Source organism: Mesoplodon bidens (assembly GCF_964165515.1).
Source record: "Mesoplodon bidens genome assembly, chromosome: 19".
NCBI classification, from domain to species: Eukaryota; Metazoa; Chordata; class Mammalia; order Artiodactyla; family Ziphiidae; genus Mesoplodon; species Mesoplodon bidens.
The window spans coordinates 52654215-52673399 of NC_138179.1; the positions used below are offsets into that span (position 1 = coordinate 52654215).

At 39.7% G+C, this 19185-nt stretch overlaps 1 protein-coding gene across 2 annotated transcripts; it reads right to left on the reverse strand.

Moving 5' to 3' along the window:
• Positions 1–8586: 8586 nt before the first annotated feature.
• On the reverse strand, positions 8587–16217 carry ZPBP2 (zona pellucida binding protein 2). 2 transcript variants are annotated; one of them, XM_081218391.1, is made up of 8 exons: positions 16143–16217; positions 15832–15897; positions 14463–14588; positions 13416–13577; positions 12547–12765; positions 11909–11991; positions 10864–11044; positions 8587–9824 (listed from the first exon to the last, which is right to left on the reverse strand). In XM_081218391.1, exons 3-8 carry the CDS (start codon positions 14539–14541, stop codon positions 9730–9732), a joined length of 819 nt encoding a protein of 272 aa, XP_081074517.1. In that variant the 5' UTR covers positions 14542–14588; positions 15832–15897; positions 16143–16217; the 3' UTR covers positions 8587–9729. The 2 variants fall into 2 exon arrangements, with proteins under 2 accessions (XP_081074517.1, XP_081074516.1); XM_081218390.1 differs by having other exon boundaries at positions 16034–16212.
• Between the last annotated feature and the right edge of the window lie 2968 nt (positions 16218–19185).

Consider the following 19185-nt stretch of genomic DNA (forward strand, 5'->3'; position numbering starts at 1 on the left):
AAGCAAGAAAGCAATTACAGGAGTGCAAGCTAGGAGGCATGGGACTGAGGGATGCGTAGGAGCGTAGGAGGAGACTGCTGGTTTTCACCATAAGCCTTTTAGTTCTGTGTAACATTTTTCAAGACAATGTAATTAAAAGCAAAAGAAATATATATTTGTTGTAAAGCATTTCAGATATTTCTCAAAGTCAAAGGTAAAGGTACCCTGTGATCTCCCTTCTCCCTTTAATATAACCACTATTAACATTTGGGGGTATGTGAACATTTTTTCTATGGAGCAGTTTTAAAAATGGTAACTTAAACATGAAGCTAGGATGATACAGCATACATTTGTTTTGTATCTATCTTTTGAACTAGTCACTTTTACGTTTAAATTTGTAAAAATATTATATGCAACAGGAACTCTCATAAGTGCTGTCGGAGTGTAGCTTGGTCCACCACTTTGGAAAACTGTTTACCAGTATCTACTAAAGCTAAACCTATACCTAGGACTCAGCAACTCCACTTCCTTGGCATATACCCAAGAGGGATGAATGCACGTGTTCACCATAAGATTGCATGTACAGAAACGTTAAAATAAGAGCCCCAAGCTGAAAAGTATTCAAATGTCCAATAATATTAGTCTGGATACATATATTGAGGTATACTTATGCAATAAAAGAGAACAAATTACTGCTACACATAACAACATGGATGGTTCTCACAGACAGAATGCTGAGCAAGTGAAGCCAACACAAAAACACATGGGTCCTCCGAGAAGTAGGTGCCGAAATGGAATCAGATATGCAAGGGACTTCATAGGGGGAAAGCCCGTGAAGAATAAAGGGAGGGAGCAGGAAGCGGCATGGCAAACCTTCAAATCACAATGAAGGTCTAAAACTTGGGAATGGAGAGGAGGAGGGAAAGACTAAGTAGAAAGAGTCTCAGATGGCAGCACAGTCTGAGGGTCTCAGCCAAGCCAACCTGAGCAAAGGTGGTCTGCCGGAGGGCTCCCCGTCAGGCAGAAGGGCCAGGCTCCAGTACCTCATACTCGGCTTTTGGCTGGATGTAGCCCCGGGGAGCTGGGGCTCAGAAGACAGATCTACAGGGGGGTAGCCTAGAGGTTCTCAGTCAACTCTGCTTCCCACAGCAGGTTCTCCTAAAGAAAACCCGGGTGGTACCCTCCATGGCCACCACAATACTGTATGATTCCATTTATATGAGGCTCAAGAACAGGCAAAACCAAGCAATAGGGGTAGAAGTCAAAACAGTGGTTATCTTAGTGGGGACAGTAGTGACTGGGAAGGGGCATGAGGGAATCTTCTGGAGTGCTGGAAATATATCAAGATTCACTGAGCTAACATTTCAGATCAGTATATGTTACTGTAAGTGTATTATATTCAATACATCAATAAAAGTCTTAAAAAAACACAGTATATAACTCCATGTAAATGAAGTGAAAAACAAGCAAAACTACATGATGGTGGTAGATGTCAGAATAGTGGTTATCTCTGGGGCTTCCCTGGTGGCACAGTAGTTAAGCCTCTGTGCTCCCAATGCTGGGGGCCCGGGTTCGATCCCTGGTCAGGGAACTAGATCCCACATGCATGCTGCAACCAAGAGTTCACATGCCATAAATAAGGAGTCCACATGCCACAGCTAAGGAGCCCTTGAGCCGCAACTAAGGAGCCTGCCTGCCACAACTGAGACCCAGCGCAGCCGAAAAAAAAAAAAAGAAAAAAAATAGTGGTTATCTCAGTGGGTGCAGTATTGCCTGGCAAGGGGCATGAGGGAATTTTCTGGGGCACTGGCCATATTTTATATCTTGATCTGGATAGTGGTTACATGGATGTGTAGCCACGTTTACATGTGTAAACATTTATTAAGCTAAACACTTAAGATCTGCACACTTTACTGTGTTTTTATCTCAATAAAAACTTTAAAAACATAATATATGCACATGAGGACATATTTGAACAGTACAGAAGAATATAAACAAATTAATTAAAAGTTTCCTTTCAAACTCCTGAACCCTATAACCTAGTCCCACTTCCTTGAGACACCCATATTAACAGTTTTAGGTCTTATTACAACTAAACATGATATTCTTAAATTTATTCTTGATTTATTTATTTTATTTTATTTTATTTATTTTTTAAAGGTTTTTTTTCTTTTTTTGGTTGCATTGGGTCTTTTAAAAAATTTTTTAAATTTGTTGTTTGGCTGTGTTGGGTCTTTGTTGCTGCACGTGGGCTTTCTCTAGTTGCAGCGAGCGGGGGCTACTCTTCGTTGCAGTGTGCAGGCTTCTCCTTGCCATGGCTTCTCTTGTTGCGGGGCACGGGCTCTAGGTGCGTGGGCTTCAGTAGTTGTGGCACGCAGGCTCAGCAGTTGCAGCGTGTGGGCTCCAGTAGTTGTGGCATGCAGGCTCAGTAGTTGTGGCTCGCGGGCTTAGTTGCTCCATGGCATGTGGGATCTTCCTGGCCCAGGGATCAAACCCGTGTCCCCTGCATTGGCAGGCGGATTCTTAACCACTGCACCACCAGGGAATTCCCTGCATCAGGCCTTAGTTGCGGCACGCAGGATCTTCCTTGAGGCATGCGGGATCTTTCGTTGTGGCGCGCGGGCTTCTCTTTAGTTGTGGTGTGCAGGTTTTCCCTATCTAGTTGTGGTGTGTGGGCTCCACGGCACGTGGGCTCTGTAGTTGTGGCACACGGGCTTGGTTGCCCCACGGCATGTGGGATCTTAGTTCCCCGAGCAGGGATGGAACCTGAGTCCCCTGCATTGGAAGGTGGATCTTTACCACTGGACCATGAGGGAAGTCCCTTGATTTATTTATTTTATTTTATTTATTGTTTTTTTTTAGATTTTTTTTTTGATGTGGACCATTTTTAAAGTCCTTATTGAACTTGCTACGATATTGCTTCTGTTTTATGTTTTGGTTTCTTGGCCCAGAGGCATGTGGGATCTTAGCTCTCCAACCAGGGGTCAAACCCGCACTCCCTGCATTGGAAGGCAAAATACTAACCAGGGAAGTCCCTGATTTATTAATTTTAGATAGTATCTATTGACTCCCCAGGATTAAGGATGAATACTGTGAAACAACAGACAATGAACAAGAAGTTCAAAGTAGGAAAAGTGTTATAAAAAAAATACAGGGTACTATGAGAGGGTTTAATAAAAGGTAACAGGGTGGTCCCCTCTTACCTCTGACAGTCCTTTTCCCTTTTCCTTAAATGCTGAGTCCAGCCATGCTGAACTATTGATCTTTTATTTGAACATGTCATGTACTTTACAATGACATGCTTTAATACAGGTTGCTTTCTCCCTCTGCCTGGATTACCTTCCCCCACCTTATCCATCTTTTAAGTTAAGGCTCAAATATCCCTTCCTTCGTAGTTATCCTAGTTTCCCAATGAATTTGGTTACTTCTTCCTCTGTATGGCCCAGAGCATGTTGAATACATTTCTATTAAGGCATCATCATATTGTACTGAAATTATTAATACATATGTCTGTTCCAATGATGTGAAAATTTCTAGAGAACAGGGTTTACTTTAAGTTTTACTTTCCTTTACTAGGGCCCAGTAAACATTTGTTTTCTTCAAAAGTGCCTTTGAGTTGGGGGAAGTTTGGGAGACACACCCAGAATTTCATGAGGGTGGCTCAACTAGCTGTCACTAAGAATTTTTTTTTTTTCCTGTTCTCTCAGAGTGCCAGCAAAGGACTACCTGTCTAAGCGAGATTAAACTAACCTAGAAACCAGAGGCTCCTATTTGATCTGCTGATTTCTCTCTCTTTTCATCTCACATTTCCGATTCCAGAGTGAAGTTCAATACGTTAATTGCGTAAGTCTTGTAAAGCATTTCCTGCTCCAGAAGCTGAAACTGGTGATAGAGATGGCTTTGAAATGGGGACAGTTGGAATAGTCATTATTTGAGCCTGGAGGGATGTGGGGGATTCCACCTACTCTTACTCATTCTTCAGAACTCTTAGCTCAAGCAGTACCCCCTTCTGATAGTTTCTAGATCTCTCCAGTCTGAGTCAGAGACCCTGTTGGGAAGGAAACCATTTTGGAGAAATGCTAGTTTAACCACCTTGGGATAGATAAGATCCTTTAGAGTTGGGTGTCAACAGGTATTTGGAGAAGAGGGAAAACTACCTTGCAGGTAACAAACTGAGAAGTTTATTGGTTTTGCTCCTAAGATAGAGAAGAGGAACACTGAAAGGAGAGAGGATGGAGAAGGAGAGAAGCACAAGCAAGACGGAGAGAGGCTGAGACTGGATGAAGCAGGAAAAACTTCTAGATACGGAATAGGCGAAAAACATTCAAGAATGGTGATGCCAATCTTGTTTCTGGTAGTAGTAGTAAGCAAGGTTATTTATTATCTCTGGTAAATATATGGTTACATCTACATGAACAGTAATTGTATATCAAAATAATAAAACAATATTAATAGCATCCCGTGGGGTTAAGTACATGATAACAATAATAAAATAATATCATGAATTTAAAGTGTTCGAAAGGGTTTTATCTTATCTGGGAAAAGAGAAAAGATGCTGTTTAATTTTAGACTTTGATAATTTAGTAAGGAAGCTATAATTTTTAAGGTAACCATCAAAAGAAGAGGAACAGACTAGGGGAGGGAAAAAAACAGAGGGATAAAAAGATTATCAACAAAAAGAATACAAGAAACAAGAGAAAGAGAAGCCTACAACAGGTGAAACAAATAAAAAGCCTAAAAGAAAATGGTGGAATGAAATCCAAATGTATCAGAAATTACATGTACAGGGCTAAATGAACCAGCAAAAATGCAATATTGTCAGAATGGATAAATTTATCTATTTGCTGTTTATGAGACATATCTAAATAACAAATATAAAATATTGAAACTAAAGTGATGGACAAATATTAGCTATGTAAATACTGACCAAGAGGAAACTGGTGTAGCTATATTAATATTAGGCAAAATAAACTTGGGGCATAAGGCATTATTAGTGGCAAAGAAGGTCACTTCACAATGATAAAAGTTTCAATTTACAGGGCTTCCCTGGTGGCAGAGTGGTTGAGAGTCCGCCTGCCGATGCAGGGGACGCAGGTTCGTGGCCCGGTCCGGGAAGATCCCACATGCCGCGGAGCGGCTGGGCCCGTGAGCCATGGCCGCTGAGCCTGCGCGTCCGGAGCCCGTGCTCCGCAACGGGAGAGGCCACAACGGTGAGAGGCCCGCGTACCGCAAAAAAAAAAAAAAAAAGAAAAAAAGAAATGAGGTAGGGTCCAGGAGTCTAAATTACAGCTCTCCAGTCCAAGCTTTGTGACCTACATCTGCAAGAAAAGGACTTCAAGCTCGTTTGGACTGACGTGTGCCTCTGAGTGAGGTGCACCACTCTACCTACCCTCTGAGTGGTGTGCAACATTTCCTATTCAGTGGTTGGTGGTTAAAGCCACTTTCTTTTCTCTTTGCTTCCTGTTTCCTTATCTTCTTTGTTTTCCAAACACTTTCACTGCTGTCTATTTGTTTCCAGATTCTGATACCAGATATCAATGTGTTACCCTGGGATGACCCCCAGTGATAGCACAATATCTGTTTGTCCAAACTTCAACTCACACATCTAGCAGTCTCCAAAATACGCACTGCCACGGAGGAAGTACGCTTTGGCACCAATCGTGTTTCTGCCACCTCAGGGTCCCTCAGACCTGCGCAACTCGTTATGGTGCCAGAGGGGCTAATCTGTAAGCTCATACTAATCTGCCAATTTACCTATGTTCTTCCTTTCAAGGGACTGAAGAAGCTTTTGAAACTGAAGAAGGAAATCAAGAAGGGCCTCAGAAACATTTACCAGATGCATGAGCTATGGGGTAAAGAAAGCTTGCCAAGGGTGAACAGTTAAGATGAAAATACGGCAGCAACCTAAAGAGTAAAAGGGTATTGGGGGATGAAAAACAAATATAAAAGGAGAAAATACCTCTGGCTTAGGAAAAAAAGAAATTCATAAACTCAAGAGCAGTGCCTACATGCTGTGGGATTTTCTAAGGAGAGGGGAAGAAAAGTCAGGCTGAGCTGACATCATCAAAAAGCAGCAGGTTGTTCCCTTGGCAGGCTCCTCCTGCAGCATGTGCAATATCTCCATGTCCTGAAGTGCATGGTGGCCAGCAGCTTCACCAACACCCCTCTTCCTTGCGTGGTTTTGTAGCAGAGTGAGAAATCTCCCCAGGAAGAGCCTTCCTTGGCACCCTAGAGGGCAGATCTCTGGAAAGTTCCAGAGAGTGAATTTCCAGCCTCAGTGACTTTTCTGTCAGCCGGTGACCCATGGTTGTGCCCTCTTCAATAAGGTCTAGATCTCAGCCCTTGGAGCTGGTGGGTCTTTCACGGACACTCTGTCTCAGTCCCAGTGGTAGGAGCTGTTATTTATATCTGCTACCCCCCTACTCTTTAGGGTTCTCTATATCTCACTATCCAATTCCTTGTTATTCTACTCCTGTTATGATCGACAATTCTTTATATTAAACCTTCCCAGTTCAAATTACTTTGTGTTTTTTGTCTCCTGATTGGACCCTGACTGACACACATACCTACAATGTTAACACTAACACTAAATACCCCTAATACTAAAGCCAGATAACGATATCGTAAGAAGGGAAAACTACAAACTAATATGTCTCATGAAGTAAATACAAAAATCCTCAATAGAATATTAGCAAATCAAATCCAACAATGTATAAAAATAACTATATACTATGACTAAAAAGGATTTATTCTGAATATCTAAGGATGGTTCCAACATTTGAAAATCAATTAATGTAACCCATCATATCAACACACGAAAGATAAAAAAATCACACGATCACATCAATAAATGCAGAAAAAGCACTTGGCAAAATCCAATACCCATTCATGATAAAAGCTTTCAGCAAACTAGGAATAGAGGAGAACTTACAGAACATCATACTGTAAGTTCCAGCTAATGCAATAAGACTAGATAAGGAAATAAAAGATATACAGATTAGGAAGGAAGAAATAAAACTGTTCTGTTTGCAGATGACATGATTGTCTAAGTAGAAAATCCCAAAGAATTTACAAAAAACTTCCTGGAGTTAATAAGCAATTAGAGAAAGATCACAGGATATAAGGTTAATATAAATATGGACACCAAGGGGGGAAGCGGTGGGGGGTGGGTGTGGGATGAATTGGGAGATTGGGATGGACATATATACACTCATATGTATAAAACAGATGACAATAAGAACCTGCCGTATAGCACAGGGAAGTTCACTTCACTACAGTAGAAACTAACCCAACATTGTAAAACAACTATACCTCAATAAAAAGAAGTTAAAAAAAAAGTTAAATGCCTTGCTAAATATTAGCAATAAACACTTGGAATTTGAAATTAAAAATACAAGACCATTTACATTTGTGCAAAAAATTAAATATTTAGGCATAAATCTAAGAAAATATGTACAAGATCTATATGAGGAAAACTACAAAACTCTGATGAAATAAAGAAAATCTAAATAAAGAGATATTCCATGTTCCTGGATAGGAAGACTCAAAATTGTTAAGATGTCAATTTTCCCCAACTTGACCTATAGATTCAATGCAATTCCAAACCAAACTCCCAGCAAGTTATTTTGTGGTTATCAACAAACTAATTCTAAAGTTTATATGAAAAGGCAAAAGACCCAGGATAACTAACACAATACTGAAGAATAAGAACTAAGTCAGGGGACTGATACTAACCAAATTTAAGACTTACTATACAGTAATCAAGGCAGTATGGTATTGATGAAAGAATACATGAATTGATAATTGGAGTAGAATAGAGAACCCAGACATAGACCCACACAAATGTAGTCAACTGATTTTTGACAAAGGAGCAAAGGCAATTCAACGGAGGAAGGATAGTCTTTTCAACAAATGGTGCTGGAACCATCCATATGCAAAAAAAAAAAAAAAAAAAAAAAAGAAAGAATCTAAACATACAACTTATACTTTTCACAAAAACTAATTCATCTTAGACTAAATGTAGAACATGAAACTATATAGCTTCTAGAACACAACAGGAGCAAACCTAGATGACCTTGGGCTTGGTAATGAGTTTTTAGGTATGACACCAAAAGCATGATCCGTGGGAAAAAAATGGTAAATTGAATTTTACTAAAATTAAAAACATCTGCTTAGTGAAAGACACTGTGAGAAGAATGAAGAGACAAGCCACAAAATGGGAGAAGATATTTGCAAAACACATATCCGATAAAGAACTTGTATCTAAAATATACAAAGAACTCTTAGAACTCAACAATAAGAATGACTAATCCAATAAAAAAATGGAGAAAGATCTGAAGAGTAGATATACACATGACAAATAAACATATGAAAAGATGCTATTAGGGGATTTAAAATTAAAATGACAATGAAATATCACTATATACCTATTAGAAGGACCAAAATCAAAAACACTGAAAGTACCAAAAGCTGGTGAGGATGAGGAACAACAAGAAACACATCCATTGCTGGTGGGAATATAAAATGGTAGACCAACTGGGGACACAGTTTGGCAGTTTCTTACAAAACTAAACATAATTTTACTATACAATCCAGCAGTCATGCTCCTTCGTATTTACACAATTGATTTGAAAACTTATGCCCATACAAAAACCTGTACACAAATATTTATAGCAACTTTATTCATAATCACCAAAAATTGGAAGCAACCAAGATGTCCTTTACACACCCATATGATGGAATATTATTCAGCAATAAAAAATGATCTATTAAGTCACAAAAAGACATGGAGGAAGCTTAAATGAATATTGGTAAGTGAAAGAAGCCAGTCTGGAAAGTCTACATACTGTACAATTCCAAGTTTATGACACTTTGGAAAAGGCAAAACTATAGAGACAGTAAAAAGATTACTGGTTGTCAATGGCTCTGGGGTAAGGGAGAGAGATGAATAGGTGAAGCATAGGGCATTTTAAGGGGGGTGAAACTATTCTGTATGAAACTGTAAGTGTGGACACATGTCATTATGCAGTTGTCAAAAGCCACAGAACTGCAGAATACAAAGAATGAACCTTAATATAAACTATGAACTATAGTTGATAATAATGTATCAACATTGGTTCATTAATTGTAACAAATGCATCACACTAATGCAAGATGTTAATAATAGGGGAAACTGGGGAGGGATGAGGGTGTGGGCTGGAGTGGGTATATGGAACTCTGTATAATATCTGCTCAATTATCCTTTAAACCTAAAACTATACTAATAAATTCTATTATTCTAAAAGCAAACTGAAAGCAAAGAGACCAAAAGAGATAACTTTTTTGGTTCTAATTATAAAGGTAATATATATGCCTTTATATCATAGAAGAGTGATATCAAACAAAATAATACATGGACAGTACAACGTTTTTATTATACTTTGCTACTCTTCTTTACCTTAATACAGTCTTAGGTACATGGAAACAGATTGTAAACAACAAAACATATTTCAGTAAAACTCATCCACTGATACTTACACCTTCCTTTGCACACTGGAGATATTAAATGCCTTCTTAGAAATGCCATGTCAACTATCTTTTTAGGGTTTCTAAAAGGTATGCTTTCCAATGTTTTGGTCTTACTGATCTTACTTACTGGAACTATCTATGACACTCTGGGATGTGAACAAATCATCTTATGTTCGCCACCTCCACAAGCAAGTAACAATGCTTTCACCCCTAGTCTTCACGTTGCAGTTTTTGTTTGAAGTTTCATGGGCAAGATTTAGCTCCGTAGATTTCGATAGAGACGCAGGTCTGACATGTAACATCAACATCAGGACTAAAAGTCCCAGGACCACAAACCACTGCAGAGGAAAACACAATGGAGTAGATTATTATAATTTCAGTTAGAGGTATCTTATACCAATAATACAAATTGCCATTAATGTCACACCATTGACATTCTATATCTCTGTTATACTATGAGTAATGTTCAGCCAGTTAAGATGAGGAAGATTATTTATGAGGTTTTTTTTCTTGGCTGCACTGAGCGTGTTGCAGGATCTTAGTTCCCTAACCAGGGATTGAACCCAGGGACACGGAAGTGAAAAGCGCAGAGTCCTAACCACTGGACCGCCAGGGAACTCCCCATTTATAAGTTTTAAACATTGTTATCTGATGATCTTAAAGACAGAAAAAAGTTAGAATCTTATCTTTTTCCTTTAGCATCAGCATTTTACAGTATCTTCTGCATTGCTTCATTTATGAGTTCCTATTTCTTGTTTTCTAGTTCCTATTTACAATTTCTAGGTAGGACCATTTTGTTTTCTTTCATAGTATAGTAGCTTAAGTCAGAAGGGCTTCCTTGGTGGTGCAGTGGTTAAGAATCCACCTGCTGATACCGGGGACACGGGTTCAAGCCCTGGTCTGGGAAGATCCCACATGCTGCAGAGCAACTAAGTCCGTGCGCCACAACTACTGAGCCTGCGCTCTAGAGCCCGCGAGCCACAACTACTGAGCCCATGCACCACAACTACTGAAGCCCGCGCCTAGAGCCTGTGCTCCACAACTCGAGAAGCCACCGCAATGAGAAGTCCACGCACCGCAACAAAGAGTAGCCCCCACTCGCCACAACTAGAGAAAGTCTGCACGCAGCAACGAAGACCCAACACTGCCCCCCAAAAAAATACTACAGAAATATTTCGTAATACAAAAGATTACATTAGCAGAATTCATATACATGAAGATAATTATATTTAGAAATTTGGGCTTTGAATTTTTACTTCCCTTTAACTAAACGTATTTTTTTGGTAGAGAGAACCACTATAAATATTCAACTGAATTATGCTAAGTGAATTCTGACTATATAACCTAAATAATTAGATATTTATATTTTATAATTACCACAACAGGTAGCGCAATTGCTGTGGAGACCTTCATTTTTTCCAAAGCCTGGACGACAGCTATCTATTCGTACTATCTGAAAACTGTGGTCCATAAAATGCATAGCTGGTAGAGTTTTATTAAAGTCATAGTTGAAAATATATGCTTGGCTCCGGAAAAATTCTTCTATTCGATTTCTTGCCTAAGATTTAAAAACACCAGAGAGAAGTACAATGACTAAACTATGAACCAAATTTCTCCTCCTGTATCAGAGGCAATGAAACGTAATACAAACATGCCATTGCTTTACACAACAGATGAATTCCCGAAAAGTTGCATGTTAATACTAAAATTAGTTTGGCCTTGACCTTACCAGTTATTGTCAATTTTTATGATGCACAACAGTTAAGAAAAACTAAATTGAGGTTAAAAAGCACTTGTTCTGAATTATCTGCATCATGTCTATTCCATATGTAGATAACCGGGAGATCATTATTTCTAATTCCGAAAAGCCAAGCAAAATGGAAACCAAAACTTTTCTCTAATCAGCATTACAGACTAATGGTGTAAATTTTGTTTTATTTTTTGAGCATGGGGCTTAAATAATAACTGATAATAACCCATAAACCATGCACAATATTAAGGGTATGCGCTCAGGGATAGAGGAGGAGAGTGAAGGGATTTTTAGACTATGTCCTTAGCCTCTAAGGAGGCAGAGGAGAGAGCAACTATTTTGATCAGTACAGATACAATTTTGGAAGAAGCACTGTTTTAACCTAGGTTGACATGATTGTAAGGTTGTTCTTCAAGCTGCTGCTTAGTTACATTTGGAGAACAAAGACCAGTGATCCATCCTTCTGTCATAGGAAAAATACATAATATTAACCTGGGGAGCTATATAACATTCCAGATATACTCTTCCAGAACAAAACGTTTTTAAATAGCCAAGATCTCAACAATCTCAGTTTATAAAACTGAAACCAAAAATCAATAATACTTCATATTTCAGTTTTTAAATAGCTTTGTATACTATTCAAATACTTTCCCCTTACACTGAAATTCTCACCTGGAGGATATTATGGTTAGTGGTATCTTCACAGTCAACAGACTCATTGCATTTACCTTTCCACCCTGGTGCAAAAGGATTAACTGGGGGGAGAAAAATAACATTTTCACAGAAAGATTCCAAAAAGTTCCAAACATTCCAATAAAGCTCCAAATGCTGAATTCAGTATGCATGTGTGCATGTGTTCAATCTATGTAATTCTAGTAATAAAGTAAAGGTGCACAATTTGAATGATTTATACATTATGATTTCACTCCATCTGGGGGCTAATGGAGGTAACTACAAGGCTTTAAAATGAATAGTAATAAATTTGGTTTGGTTTCTCCCTTTTGTTAAGTTCTCAAAAATACAATTTAAAATTCTGTAAGAAGTTATAAGTTAAACATTAGCTGCATAGTTAAAGCCCATATTTATAAAATGATATTAAGTTCTAAAAGACAGGCAACAATATATCATAGTTGAAGGCAAATAATGTGTTAATTTTTAAAACCACAACCAGGTTAAGACCAACAACATACTTTAGTGCTTCACAAACATTTAAGGCCTACAATTTATAAGCTTTCTATAATAATATGGTAATTCATTTTGTAATTAAGATTAAACACATAAAATTAAAGAAATATTAAAACTTTTTTTACCTTGAAAGGCTATAAATAGCTCAGGAATGAGGCCATGTTTTGGGACTTTAACAAAATGGCATTTATATGATGGTTCTATGATATGGCATGACAAATCAGAGATTAAATTATCCAAGATTTTCTTCAGCACTTTAAAAAGCAGATCATTATACTTTCCTACACAAGATTTTGTGGTAAAACGTACAGCCATCTGATATGAATAGTCAGGTTCCCGGTAGGCTTTAAAAAAGATGAGAATAAAACAATTGTGCCTAGCATTAATTTCCAAATAACATGTAATATTAAATCCCATCAGTCTTGCAAACCAGCACAGAAACTTAATTTATCTAATAAAATGGGGGGTTTTGGGGTATTTTATTTTTTCTAATAAAATGATTTAACAGTTTGTCCTCACAAAAAGATATAAAACTAATAACTTTAATGAAAAAGGTTATTTCCATCTGATATGTTACCCACTCAGTACAAGAGATTGTATGGTTTCTGTGGGCTGGCTATATATATAAGTAAAAAGTATTAAGAAAAAATAAGATTTTGATGGTGAGGGTCTTAATTTACAGAAGTGTTGCTGTCAGCACAGTCCAGTGGAAAGGATCATTAATTTGCTTTTATGGAATTAAACATCAGTTTTTAAATTACTTGGCAAAGTTGTGATAATGTAGATTGTGCCTGCATACCTAGAGTGGGAAGTGGGAGGCTGAAAGAGGATTATTTAGGACACACTATTCTGAGTTTGCCTAGTCAAATTCACCCAAAATACTCTGTAAGTCGTAACGATTATATATAAGACTCATTTTCACTAAATGAAGAAACCATATACTTAACTCGGATCCATATTAAATGTTTAAGTTAAAATGTGCCTATATTCTTACCAAAGATCATGAAGTCATATCTCTGCTTTACTACCTTTTCTTCCTGGGTTTCTGCTTTGACAGTCTTATAAGAAAGAGTGCATGTGTAAAGTCCAGACAAAGGCTCCAGAAAGTCTTTCACCATCAGCTTTCCTGTTTTAGTTATATCTATTTTATTATTTCCTAAGCAGAAAGAGTAAATTGCTTGGTATTTAACATGTAACAATTCAAACATTATTTAGTAAACTTGGGGTTACAAATAAATATAAAAATTTAAAAATTAATGGACTATTTTAACTTCAAGAATTCAACAAAATCTTAACTCTGTCATATTACTCAACGGAAAAACCACATGAGATAAGTAGGCTTTTGAAATATATTTTGGTTTTCCTTAATTCATTTCTTGGCATCTAATTTCAATTGCTTTATGCCAGTAATTCTGTAAGTGAGATCACACTGCCTTATAGTTCTATGCAATTTCTTCACATAACACAGAAATGAACAATGCTCATATTATAAGATACCCTCCTAACATGGTGAAAAATTACATATTAGTTACCTCATCTCCTATCACAGGTGCTGCAAGGATAAATTTTAGGTTTTATAAAAACTTCTGAACTAATACAGCTTTGGGAAGTAAGGTACAAAAATTACTGCTTCAGGGCCTCCCTGGTGGCGCAGTGGTTGAGAGTCCGCCTGCCGATGCAGGGGATACGGGTTCGTGCCCCGGTCTGGGAGGATCCCATATGCCGCGGAGTGGCTGGGCCCGTGAGCCATGGCCGCTGGGCCTGCGCGTCCGGAGCCTGTGCTCCGCAACGGGAGAGGCCACGGCAGTGAGAGGCCCGCGTACCGCAAAAAAAAAAAAAAAAAAAAAAAAAAAATTACTGCTTCAGTTTTTGCCTAAGGAGAAAATAAGGCACAGACCAAGATATAATATGATTCTCTAAATATGGAGTAAGTGAATCTGTAGTTAAAATTAAATTTCAATTTGTTCATTCCAATAAATGACAGTGCTTTTCTTAAAAAATGTTCGCATCATTAAGAAGATATTAAAATCGAATAACTTACCTGTTAATGGCTTTTCATTAGGCCCAACCCATAAGGAGGTGGGGTCCACTGTTTCTTTTTCAGCGCGTTTCAAATCCATACAGACAAGGTTTGGGCTATTGTGATGTAATTTTACGTATACTTTCACTGTGACAAAATAAAACAATGTATAACTACATTACATAGCAAAATTAAATTAAGAAACACACTTCCTACCATTTTGTCCCAAAGTTACTTTGATTAGTTCTTTTTGGATTTCACTATTTTAAAAATCAGCATTTCATTATAACATTTGGAATGCTAAAGTCCGTTCTGCTTCTCATAGATCTTAAAACTCTAGACTGCTACAGAGTCAATATTTTTTCTTTTTTTTCTGTGATATTATAGTGTTGTTTATAAAAATGTACACAGTACATTTTATTTTTTAAATATTTATTTATCAGTTTATTTATTTATTTTGGCCGCACCGCGTCTTAGTTGCTAAAATGTACATGATACATCTTGATGTACAGATTCAGAACTAGAATAAAAAAAATTTGAAGGGTTAGTGGAATGAAATTAAAGATCAGAAAAGGATCTTTTGGTTGCAAAACTATTTTAAAGATGATCATTGTCATCCCCAAGGCAAACATGATATTTAACTATAAATTTCCTCTGTTAGGAACAATAATTAAATGAGACAGACAAGGAAGATTTTCTGCAATGCCTATTCTGTTTCGGATTTGATGGAAGCAGCAACAATGTGCTTGGAACTAATACAGTCCCACAAGATATTAATTTTAAAGCCTACTGAATGCCAGGCTCTGAACATATAAAGAAGACACCGTCCTACAATTTGGTGGTGGCAGGCAAGGGGAGGGCCGCCAAACACGGAGAGATTCCAAAGCTGACCAATGCTATGAACCGGCCCAAAGTTATCTAAAATTAGCCTTGTGACTAATTTTCCTTGGCGAGTGTGAGAAAGTTTCATCACAGTGACAAATGACATTTGAGCTGAGCCGTAAAGGATATGTAGGAGTTCTAGTTAATAAGGGAAGGGATAAGGGCATTCCAAACAGAGGGACTTCCAGCCCCGGAAATCACTCCTCTCAGGGGGCCTCGCATGTTGCAAAGCAGCGGGGACACCTGGAAGTGAGGTGGCATCAGAGTAAGAGATCTGAATTGAATCTTAGCTCCTAACGAGCTATGCAGCTTTAGGTAAGGTGATACAACTGAGGCGTAGTGGCGTCGCTGTAAGGATGAAACGATGCAACAACCTTCGGGAAGTGCAGAGCACACAGTACACGTTCAATAAACGTTTGCTCCATTTCTCTGCTCGGGAAGAACCTTAGCAGAGCCACGGAACCCCGGCTCTCCGGGCAGACTCTGCGGGTGAAGAGGTCCTTATTACCTGGGTGTCCCGGCTTGCCATAAATGAAGCCTTTCTCAGTGCGCTCGGAATTACGCTGCCATCCAACTGCGGAGGAGAGAAACCACTAACTTTTTACGTAGAAGAGAAGCCAGGGCTCCGAGTGGGGCGGGGCGGGGCGGGGCGGAGGAGGCAGGACGGAGAAGATGGGAGAGGCCAGGGGACCTGGCGGGAGGATCCCCACCTCCTGTGAGGTACCAGAGCACCGCGGAGAGCAGGACCCACGCTCGCATCACGGCTCAGGCTCTAGCGTCGCGGGAGGGTTAGGCGTCGAGGGGCGGGCTCCTTCCTACCTCAGCCCCAGCGCAACGCCTCCCCATCTCTCCTCCACCGAGAGGAGCAAACCGACGGGAGTCGATTCCCCTACCCGTCCGTCGCTACAGGGGGAACGGACGCGCAGGAGAACGCTCGCGTGAACCGGAGCCTCGCGCGCGTAGGCCGAGCTGGGCGCTTGGGCGGGGCTGGGGGCGGGGCGCGGGCAGAGGGCAGGGCCTTGGTCAGGTGCGCGGGAGGCGAGCGCCCCGCCCCCCGCGGCTGCCGTCGTGCGGATGGGTCTGACGCTTCGCGCCTCGAGTCTGGCGCCGTTCCCCCGCGCTGTCGGTGGCTCGGTTTTCTCCGAGCAGTCCCTGAGAGAAGAAAAGAGTAGAAGAAAAGAACGCAAGGCTTCGCGTTTCGGTCACTTCCTTAGTCCAGGGGCTGAAGAGATCGACGAGAGGAACATGGTGGTCCCAGCGGGATAGGGCGGGTAGGGAATGCGATTACATGAGGACCTGAGGAGGGAGAAGCTTGTGAAAATTTACACTTCACAGGAAGCGGAGAGCCCCACGTGGGAACTTCCTATGCCTTTCTTCTCATGAACTGTCTGAAACCGTGCACAATCTTTTTCAAACTCTTAACACCCAATTTGCACCCAACTGTGTTCTACCCACAAAATGAAGAACCGCTAGTGCACCAATAAGGCGTCTCCAAGGCCTTCACACTCTAGAGGAACGTTTAATCTTCAGCTTCAGCTTCGAGTATCCCACGGCGTTGAGAGACCCCGCTTGCAAATGTGTCCAGGGTTGTGAAGTGAGACCGCTTTAAAGAAAGGGCCCAATTGAAAGGCGAGACCCCCAAATGCTTTTCCTGAGGGGAGGGATGCTAAGTCAAGATCAGCGAGCTCCGAAGGGGACCATGCCAGGGTCTTTGATGGTTCCTTCTTGGCTACTAAGCTGATGGCCTGGAATGCCCTGTGTGTTGTCTGTTTCTTAGCAGCGGGACACCCTCAGTCGTGGTTTTGAGTAGGCTGGTGGGTAGAGAGCCCAAGGTTCAGACAGGGTGCAGAATGATTATTTGGGGTGAGATCAAGAGTTTTCAGTTTTATTTCCTTTGAGCCGAGTCAGTACTTGGACTATCTCAGATGGTCCGGGAGCAACCTTTGTCAGTGATTTCAGTTTTAGTCACTGTTAATTTTACCTACATAGCATAAGCCATGAAATGTGATTCGGTGAGTCAGATCCACCCATGTCAGTTACCGTGTCTAGATTCATGGTTTAGCCTCAACTGTTCCCTTCTTCAAGTGATGATAATGAAGACAAATTTAGGCACCATCTCTGATTCCCTGGAAGTTTATCATTTCAGGTTTAGTCAAAGTACATTATAAATCCACAGTGCTTTATTACCTTCCCAGTCATAAGTAATTGATCCTTGCAAACGCTGTGTGATCAACTTTGAATGCTATGAGAAGAGACCTGACCCAGTGAGTAGAAGTTACTTGTTCAAAGTATCTATCCACTCGTTTAGAATAGCTTTAGATGTCAGGAAAACTGTGAAGATAGTACAAAGAGTTCTCACGTACACCCACCTAGTTCCTTACTATCAACATCTTACATTAGTTATCGTACATTTCTCACAGTTAATGAACCAATACTGAGAGCTTACTACATAAAGTCCGTACTTGATTCAGATTTCCTTAGTTTTTACCTAATGGCCTGTTTCTGCTCCAGGGTCCCAATCAGGATCCCACATTACATTTCGTCACCAAGTCTCCTTAGGTTCCTCTTCAGACGTTCTTGGTTTTGAGGTGACCTTGACAGTTAATTACACTTTTTATGACATGGACCTGACCTTAACTGGTCAGACACTTTGCAGAAAGGCCTGTCTATTGGACCTTTTCTGCTTTCCTTCTTTCATTATCAGACTCGGGCTACAGGTTTATGGGTGGAAAACTACAGAGGTGAAGTGCCATACTCACCACACTGTATCAAGGTACAAGCTATCAGCGTGCCTTATATCATTGTGGATGTTACCTTGATCACCTGGCTGAGGTAGTGTTTGTCTGGTTTCTGTAATATAAAGTTACTCTCCTCCCTCTCCCTTTTCATACTGTACTCTTGGGAAGGGTGTCACTATGTGAATCCCACTTTTTTTAATCTTTTTTTTTTTTTTTTGCCACGCCACGTGACTTGCAGGATCTCAGTTCCCCGACCAGGGATTGAATCCGGGCCACAGCAGGGAAAGCCCAGAATCCTAACCACTAGGCCACCAGGGAACTCCCAGACGTGAATCCCACACTTAAGGAATGGGGATTTATGCTCCACCGCCTTGAGGGCAAAATAGCTGCATAAATTATTTTACCTGTTTACTTTTTATCTATCCCCTTAAGTGTCATTCTCTTGAGTCTGAAATACTCAATACTGAACTAATTATTTACAAAGTAGTAACACATTCCACTGCTAAGCATAAAGAACATTGTAATGGAAGCTAAACGTTTTCTAAAACTCTTTAATAACCAAATAACTATTCATCCTTACACCATCCCTGTGAAAATTTACAGTTCCTCTTCTGCTACTTTTGATGTGCTATTTTTGCTTTTAGAAACTAACAAACAACAAATTTCCCCTTTCAATACTAAAATTAGACCTAGTGTTTAGAGTATTTCTCTGAAATTGATATTATCCTGTAGAACTCCAACCCATACAAGCTATAGAGATGCTATCGTGGTACCATGATCTTAAAGCCAATACAAGTTATTAACTCATTTGAAAAGTATATACCTATATCTATATCTATACATATCTCCTATACCAAGGCATATTTAAAATAAACTAAAATTCATAAAATTACAACATGCGTTCTTTAACTGGTAAGTGTGGGTTTATTCTGATATGGCCTGCTGATGCACAAACTCCCAATCTTAAGTCTCAAATATATTTATATATATCCACAAGGTAAGTTTCTAACAAGGGTGAAAGTGGTCTTTCTGAGAATCATTTACATGTTGTCCAGTTCAGCACACTGGGTAACTTTATGAGGACTCACCTGAACAATGTCCCTTCGACCTCAGTGTGAAGAAAA

What these genes read in the sequence shown, in the direction of transcription:
- ZPBP2 (XM_081218390.1), bottom strand. Translation starts at nt 16,082, where the DNA reads ATGCGAGCGTGGGTCCTGCTCTCCGCGGTGCTCTGGTACCTCACAGGA. An exon ending in GCTCTGGTACCTCACAGGAG is followed by an intron (nt 15,898 to 16,033) that starts GTGGGGATCCTC and finishes TCTCCTCCGCAG; the next exon opens with TTGGATGGCAGCGTAATTCC. An exon ending in TAATGAAAAGCCATTAACAG is followed by an intron (nt 13,578 to 14,462) that starts GTAAGTTATTCG and finishes CTTTCTGCTTAG; the next exon opens with GAAATAATAAAATAGATATA.